We start from the raw sequence: 9619 nt of genomic DNA on the forward strand, positions 1-9619 counted from the left end.
GGAAGATAAAATGTATAGAAACTCTATCATAATCTTAGAGATTAATCACCCGATCCAAATAAATAATAATTTTGTAAAACTCAATTTTTGTATTTAATTTTTTTTAATGGGCGCATATAAAACTTTTCTTTTTTCTCTCTTTGAAAAGAATTCGTCCTTAGATTCAAATTTTCTGTAAAAACATAAAATAAAATAAAACTAATCATTAGTTAATAAATGATTAACACAAATATCACTACACCAAGGAGGCATATTTCTAAGAATTAAACAATTATCTTGCATTAACAAGACTAGTCAATAGAGAAATGGCAAAAGACTTGGCTTATCCCATACATCAAGAAGATAAGAGAACCCAAAAAATGGTATTGTTATTAACTCACATTACCCTTACCCTAAGGGGTCGTTTGGTAGAGTGTATAAAAATAATGCTAAATAGAGCGTATTAGTAATACATCAAAAGATGAAATGCAAAGAGACAACATGACAAATTTAGGATAAACTTCACTTTCTCTTGTCAAATAACTCTTAACCCGATAAGATGCACAATCAACTAGATCATGATGAATAGTATCATACACCAAGAAGTAGTAAAAAAAAAAAGGCCTAAGAAAGTAGGTACATAATAAAGTCTAGATAATATATTAATCCATAGTACAATTAACGAAAATACAAATTACTCCAACTTTTAATACTAGCAAAAGTAGGTACATAAAAAGACCAACCAGACATTGGTCTTGAACAAAACTACAAATAAACTTTAGTACACATTTTACATCAACAAACAAAATATAGTAATTCTCAATGCATGCATCTTTTATCAAGAGTCAAGATTTTCAGCATGAGTTGGATTTTTGGAAGAATGAGCCATAAATGCTCTAATCATAGGTTTAACTTTCTCCACAGTCTTAATTATTCCCAAAAACATGAACCTATAGAGTATTACCATTCCAAATAATATAGCAACATCAACCCATTTTGAATATCCCGTTTGCACTTGCCATACATTTCTCAATATTTCTTCACCACTAACTATGGCTGGCCCTCTAATTTGTTCATTAGGGAAATTTAATCCCAAGAATTCATTCTTGTAAAATCCTTGATTTGCATATTTGTGAAATGCAATGTAATACATAGGGTACTTCCAAAATGGCTTAGGAAGATCATTAGGCAATCTGAAAAAACCTCCATTAAGCATCATAACACCTTGAATTCCAGCTCCTATATATTATCAAACGATCACAAAATTAGTACATGAAAATTAAATATGCCCCCCTCCCCCTCCAAACTAATTTTTACGTACTGAAATTTAGCTTAACATATTCATGTGACATCCTTACCTGTTATGATTCCCATGAGGAAGTCGGGGACAATGCTTGCCACAATCATCATGAGGCTCTCAACTAACATCATGGTTGCGAAAAGTACTAGTGAAAAATACGCAAAGTGATCGAACCCCTTTTGTAATCCGACGAGGTAATAAGCAATAGCGCCTGGTATAACTGAGATTAATATAAGGTAAGGAATGGAAGAAAATGTATTTCCCACCACATATGCAGCCACACCATAGTGTCCATTTAATCTTTCTCGAGTGAAAATCTAGAGTAAAAAAAGACATAGTATATAAGTATCATTGTATAAATAGCCAAATTATTTATTATATATAGATAGTTAATAAGTGTCATATATATATATACTTTCATATCTTCAACAAAAGAAGGGAATCCACCAATAGCCATAAAAGTCAAGAAGGCAGCAACAAACATCAACATTGAACCTCTAGCCTGAAAAACGTAAAAAAATACAGGATTAACAAAAATTCATCGCTAATTCTATTTAACGATGAATAGCAATATTTACCTGAATGGAGCCATAGTCACGTCCAATATCATGAAAAATAGTTCCAACACACAAACACAAAGCAATATAAATTGCAAAACGTAACCAGTAATAACCAAGATCACGATACATGTTCACGAAAGACCTCCTTGTGAGAACCATACACTGAGTAATAAAGCCTGCTTGACTCCCTTTCTTTGCCTCTTCTCCTCCACTCTATACACAAATTAACTATTCACTAGATCACAAATTAATATTTTTTTTCAAAATATAATTTATATTATACAAACCTGTTTGCAAATTTCTGAAACTTTACGTTGAACTTGTTGACAACCCTGTGAAGTCTTGTATGACTTCACAAGAATATCAATTGCTTCTGTAGCAGTAGCTTTTCCACCAACTCCTTTTTCAATATCCTAATTAATTAAAATCAAATAGACATTAATAATTTGATTTTAATTAATAATGACAAAGAAAATATTTTTTTTTTACTTACAATATCAAAGTCCTTGTTGATTGTCCTTAGATAATGATCAGATGGATTCCTCATAGTTGGACATGGGAAACCATTCAAAGCAAAATACTACAAAACCAAAAAAAAAGAAAAAAGTTTGATTAGTCTTTTGTTGATATATTTTACCCAACCCACTTATTCAACACCTGTACGTAAAAGGATGTGATATGTACCTCATTAGCATTAGAAATGTTACCAAAGTAGACAATTCTTCCAGAGGACAAAAGGCAAAGATTGTGAAAAAGTTGAAAAACTTCACTACTTGGTTGATGAATTGAAGCAACAATAGTTCTTCCATCTCGTTTAGCCAATTGGACAATTTTATTCATAACATGATAAGAAGCAGCACTATCAAGCCCACTTGTTGGTTCATCAAGAAATAATAGTTTGGGCCTTTTTAATATTTCAATACAAATACTAACTCTTCTTTTTTGTCCACCACTTAGCCCTTTAACACTCCATCCACCAATTCTTGTGTTCATTGCATCTTGTAAACCCATTTCTCTAATGGTTTGTTCAGCCCTATCTCTCTTCTCTGATCTCGACATCGAATCCGGTAATTGGAGTTGGGCTGAATAGTAAATTGCTTCTTTTACTGTTAGGGTTGTCATCAATGTGTCATCTTGCGTTACGTATGCCTTTTAGGAAAAAAAAAGTTATGTTGACAGTATATAGAAATTAAACTCGAAAAAAAAAAGGTGAGATATTAATTGTCGTACCGAAGTGCCAAAAGCAAGTGATTGTCTACGACCATTGATGAGGATTTCTCCTGCTTGTCTTGTGTTGGAATCCAATCTCCCTGTAATTATATCATGTACATCACATTAACAAATTTTATTTTTAAATTTTATTTTACAAAATTAAAAATTCAATCCTTGTTTTTTCTCTGTCTTATGCAATAGATAGAATCCATCTATTTTTAATTAAAATATTAATTTTAAGGAAACAATCTAAGAAGTTTTGTCACAGAAAGTTTTTCTTTTTCTTGACACGTAATATGAATTCAGATTAATTAAAATCCCAAAAAAAAAAAAACCAAATACCAAATGTGAAAAAAAGGTCTCTTTCTAGTGGACTTGAAACATTCTTTTATACCAAACAACAATTAATGGAAGATTCTCAAGCAGATGATGTTTGAAGTCAAAATATGTGGACCCTTAATCATCCTTTATATAGTATGTGGAGTAGTTCATAAATAAACCATTTATATAAAACAATAATTTAAAGCAAAATCTCCTAAATTTAACCTATTATTACACTTTTAAACATTTACAAAAATAAAATAAAATAGAAAAGTAAGATACATAAATTAAAATTAGAAAAAAACATTCATCATCAATAAATTCAACAATCTTCTTTCTAAAATTATTCTATGGACTAGATCAACCAATTCCTATAGCATCAAAATAATCAACATAGGGAATCATGTTTTTTTTACCTCTAACTAGAATAACATATCGAGCTTCAAGACAGGAGAGGTTTTTAACCCCCTAGTAAATTTAGATTCATGAGTCAATAAATTTCGAATATCAGATGATTAAATCGAGAAAAAAAATACCTGCTAGAGTGTCAAGAAGAGTTGATTTGCCACAACCAGAAGGACCCATAATTGCCAAAACTTCACCAGGTTGTACATAACCAGTAAGCCCTTGCAAAATAGCTCTTCTCCCACTTTTTTTATCAGGCACAGTTACCCATAAATCTTTCCATGTTAAATAAATTCCTTCATTAATCAACTTTCCACTCAAAGCCACATCATCATCATAACCAAAATTAGTATTACTAACCATAGGATTAGTAACACTAATTTGTTTAGGTACCTCATGAGAATTAGTACTTTCCATCTCTATTGACCTTTTTATTTCAGAATCAACCCTTAGAGATGGTGCTTCAATTGAACCAATATTTGGTGTAAATGGGAAATTTTTTGTTGGAATATTAATGTTGTTAAAATTAGGAATATCTTCCGAAATAATGCTATCATTTGTCTCCGATTCGTTACGTCTATGAGGAGATCGATTGGGACTAGGGGTCCATTTCGGAACATAATTAGATTGCGACTCCATTTGATACTCGCTTAATTTGTATGTGATTTTGTGCTAGTTAATCAGAATTCGAAATATAGGGAGAAAAAGGAGAGAAAGAAAAAGGTATATAGAAATAGCTTAGATTATTGTTATGCTAATGCATGGAATATTTAGAGTGGAAAGATTGGTTGATATATATAATGGCAAAAAGGAAGGTAGTTGGGAAGTTGGAGTTATATCTAGTTGTACTATAAAATAGTTGAAAATAATTAAATTTTTCTATACTTAGGTTGACTTCTAAGGGATGAAATCTAAGAAATAAATGTATATACGTATTCAATTAAAACATATTCCTTTGTTTGACATATTATTTTTTGTTTCTTTCTATACAGAAGACTTTTTTTCTATTTTATATTTTTTTAATTCTAACTTTTCAATATCATATTTAAGATCACAAAATTAAAAAATATTTTGATGTATCTTTAATTTAAGATTATAAGTTCAATTTTTTAATTTTTATTTTATTTTATTTTATGGCAAGTCAATATTGGTCAAATAAATTAAAACGGAGGAAGTATATATCTTATGTAATTTGGCCTATTTATATAGGTCTTCCTTTATTATTTACTCTCAAGTGGTAAGGTTGATTGGACCTTTTTCTGGATAATTGTGTGAAATGGAAATTGCTTAGCATCTTCATTTTATTTTATTTTTAACCATTTGTTAGTTTCTTACTTTTTAGTTGTAATAAATTAATTGGTTAATCGATAGTAGCGTGAGATATGTGGTGGAATAATTAAAATAATTTTGCCTTTAATAATTAGAGATTTCTGTTTCTTGGAAAAATGGTATATTTGTATTTGTGATGAGGTTAAAAATATATATCTAGCTTATACATGCACGTGTTATTTTATCTTTAATCAAATATTTCAGATTTGAATCTTGATATAAAAAAAATCTCGTAAAATGAAAAACTTGAAACATAAGAATATCAGTATATTAACCATGTATATAAATTTCTCATTGAAACGTCTTGATGTCATGATTAGAAACAGTGTTGAATTCTGAAATCTAGCCAGAATTTGACTTCTATTAAAATATAAAAATAATAGTAATAATAACAGATCAAGTGAAAAATAAAATACACACAGAGACAAACGTGTTTGACTGTAATTGAAGAGTCTTTTTCTTTTTTAAAAATAGATTATACGATTAAACCACTTTGTAATAATATTTTTCATTACTTCTTTTTAAGACTATTTTTATCTTCGGTCGAGAGTCTATCGGAATCGTCGCTCTACCTATGAGGTAAATATTAGGTTTTGTATACTATATTCTTTTCAAATCTCATTTTGTTAAACAATGTTGGATATAATGTTATTATATGACTATGAGGATGCATATTTTATCAAAAATTATTTTTAGCGGTCATTAACAAGGACAATAGTTTAATTGTCGACTTATCGCTTAATATACGTTTAACAACAATTAATGTTCCTAAACTCTATAGTGATATTAGATCTAATGACAATTAACTGATTCTGACAAAGACTTTAGCTTTCTTTATTAATATGCATATTTATTACCGTTAAAAATTATTTTTATTGCAGGGATGATTATTATATTTGCAGATAACAGAAAAAGGAAATCAAAATCGTAAAAATTGAATTCACATTTTAGTTTTTATAAGTTATTCATATTCTTGGGTCATGGCTGTTTTCCACATTATATCCTTGTGATTGCTTAACTACCAAAATGTATGTTGTTTTACACATTTGTTTATTTCCATGTGAATTTAGTTAAGGATGTTTATAAAATAAATCAATACTTAAAAACAATACGTATATTAATAAGAGTGTCAAAAGAATATGAAATACTGATCGAATCAACCGAACCTAACCGTATCGAACTGATTTATGTTGTTTTTTCAATAAAATTGTGGATTTTTTATATAAGTGTATAACCGTTCCGAACAATTGGAATGGTCTTTTTAATTTATGAAAAAACTCGAAAAATTCCAGAACCAAATAATCTTATGTGTATGTAAATATATTTTATATATTAACAATATGTTAAATTTAATATTTAAAAATATTTTATAACATTTTTCAAATATAAATATAACCTAGGTCATAGGCCTCTAGTGACTGGACAACTTTGGATCTTTGCTCTTTAATTAATTAGGTTTAAAATTAAAAGATACTAATAATAGACACTCTATCAAACAATAGAGCAAAACATATACAAGCACTCCTATTAAATGTTTAAAAAATCAAATAACACGGTAACAAGGTTTTACATACTTGACTTCTTGGTGAAGAATTGAATTTCTTCAAGAACATATTTGCGAAAGAAATATTTAATAATAGAATATTTTGAGGTGATATTTTAAAAGTAAAAAAACAAATTAACTGAACTATGCCGATACCGAAGAGAAATTGATATGATTAGGATGATTTTAAAAAAACTAATTTTGGTTATACATTATAAAAAACTCGAAAAATTGAATGATATAATTTTTTGAAAATAACCAACCGAACCATCCCATTGACACTTCTGCGTACATACGAGCAAGAGGCCTGGTCCAATCCTTATATATATATATATATAAATTACTAACAAACGTGTAAAAATACAATTGAAAAGTATAAATAAAAAATAATAAAAGTATTTGTTCAACAAGTAAGAATGATGTGGTGATAAAATTGTTCAATGTCATGATACATACATAATTTGAATTTGATTCCAATTAGTTGCTATATTTCATTAAAGATTTTCTGAGAAATCGAGGGAGTTTGATCTGTCAATTTGTTCAATGATAAAATTTTGATGATTAATATCGAGTTAATTAGACAATAAAAATTGAAATTGATCAGGATAAGTACATTATATTATAGGAAAATAGTCGATTAAATAATTTAAGGCAAATTAGTCAATTTTTTATTTTTTATGTAGAACCTTATAATAACCTGCTATTGCTACAACTTTTTATCCTTGGAGATACAATAGACTCGAATCAGAAGACGTTGAGGGGGGATTGATCTCAAATCATCCATAGATAATCACTTTCAAACCAACTTAGCTATCCCGAAAGAGAGCTTGGTCAAGTTGACCCACAAAATACATGCATACCTTGATTTAATACATCAATTTCCACAAAAAGGTATAGGAAAAAGAAAGAAGTGAGTTGAATTGACTCGAATCATTAATCAAACTTGTATTGATGCATTCAAAATCATGAAATATATTATGCAAAACTATTTTATCAAACACACAGTAATCAGACTGACTTTTTAATAACTTCATAGATTAAAAAAGACCAGCCGGCTATTTCAATTTATTTAAGCTCTAATGGCATCATCACGGTAGTACTTTGAGGGTATATTTTATAGTAAAGTTTATTCCTTGAAGGAGGATCAAGCCTTTGAGCGGTAGCGGAATGATTCGGAATTTCTCAATTTTTAATTAAATATCTCAAATTTAAGCTCTGTAATGTGTGAATTTAATCAAATTTCAACGAGGATAAAAGATATTGAACATGAAAAAAAAAACTTAAAGTTAAGTATACTTTGCTTTAGGATTTGGCATATTGGTCTAATTAATTGGGTTAAGGGGGATGGAATTGTTCAAACAATGAATACAAAAAGACAAATTAATATTTCTACGTCATGACTTTGCTAAATTTTAATTTTAGTCCTTATCATATCTAACTAAGCAAAATTTAACTTTTTTATTACTTGAGGTATGAACTTTTAATTTCCTTGCTCGTAATTATTTACAAATTTATCATAATTATCAATTGTTTCATTGCTCGACTACATAATCATTACATTAAAATTTATGTTGTTACTCTATATTTAACGGTAATTTTCTTATGCTTAGTAAGTAACATTATTTTGTTCCATTCAAAACAATTGACTAATTTAAAGATCAAAGCAAAAGGGTCATTATATTTGCTAAATGCATCAAATTAATTGGTCTTTTTCAGCTAATCATATACGAACCAAGCATGCATCATGATGTGACACAATTAATGTATTCTTAATATTAATTATTATTATAATTTCAAAATTGTAATTTTTTTAATTTACCTTTTACGTATATTTTTAAAAGGGCTTTTAACACCTTTAATTGTTCGATAAAAATAATTACAATCACCAATTAATCAAATAAACATTAATTTTATAATAATATAAATTAATCAATTATTTTGATCAATGATTATTCAGAATATTTTTTTAAAAAGCCAAAATTTTAAGCTTTGTTATATAGATTAGCAAAATGTCTTTGGTACGTCCCTTTAATTGATCCCATCAAGACCAAGTCAAAAGTCAATATTAATGAGAAAAGATACCTATGACAAGCCTCTAATTAATCAAGTGCTAACAAATATTTAATTAAAATAAAGTAACAATTTAAATATGACTTACATCTAACCTAGATACACTGTATTCAAAATCTCATGTATACTTCCACCTTCCTTCTATAATCCAGTCATTCGGTATTAAAAAATCACTATTTTCTCATTGTAAAATATTTAGTGATTATTTTTTTAAAAAAAATTGATTGAATTATTGAGAAAAGATAAAATAAGTATTGTTTTCACATAGAAAAAAATAGAAAGTTTCTTAGTATTTTAATGAGAACTTGTTTCCCAAAGCCCAACATATGTTTCCAGTCAGCTGGTTCGGTGAGAATAAAATGAAAAAAAATCATATTTTATAACACAAATTTTTCATTGATTCACGGCGCAAAAAATTAACCACGATTTTTTATAGTGATCCTTTAATTATAATAATATTTCACTATAATAACGACATCTTTTTTGAAAGTAACTTTCATATTGTGTTATATTATATGCTCTCTGTAATAACACCATGTTAAAAAATATATTCATACTTGCGGTACAAGTCAATGTGGATGTTAACTAAGACCTAAAGTCTCCAATTGAATGGTCATTTTCATATTATCAAACATGCAAGGAATGTTTGAACCGCGTCTCCATGAGGGTAAAAGGAAGAAGAGGACATCGCGATTCACAATATTATTCGTCTTAATTTGACCAAACGTAAAATTTAAGAAAGTGAGTGATGAGATTTTTGAATTTTGAGAACTTAAACGAAAAATGTGTATAATGTATTGAATTGTCCTTTGAATTAATTTGTGACCTTACACATGCTACACGAATATTAGAATTAAAGAATTATTGAATATAAAATTTTACATTTTTTCTAAACGGACT

General features: G+C 28.3%; 1 protein-coding gene across 1 annotated transcript; it reads right to left on the reverse strand.

Moving 5' to 3' along the window:
* Positions 1–621: 621 nt before the first annotated feature.
* LOC125867730 (ABC transporter G family member 1-like) lies at positions 622–4538 on the reverse strand. The gene is made up of 9 exons (XM_049548299.1): positions 3909–4538; positions 3070–3149; positions 2524–2988; positions 2333–2419; positions 2127–2252; positions 1858–2052; positions 1695–1781; positions 1338–1596; positions 622–1218 (listed from the first exon to the last, which is right to left on the reverse strand). The coding sequence occupies exons 1-9, from the start codon at positions 4414–4416 to the stop codon at positions 818–820; spliced, it is 2208 nt and encodes a 735-aa protein (XP_049404256.1). The 5' UTR covers positions 4417–4538; the 3' UTR covers positions 622–817.
* Between the last annotated feature and the right edge of the window lie 5081 nt (positions 4539–9619).

Source organism: Solanum stenotomum, chromosome 6 (genome assembly GCF_019186545.1).
Source record: "Solanum stenotomum isolate F172 chromosome 6, ASM1918654v1, whole genome shotgun sequence".
NCBI lineage: Eukaryota > Viridiplantae > Streptophyta > Magnoliopsida > Solanales > Solanaceae > Solanum > Solanum stenotomum.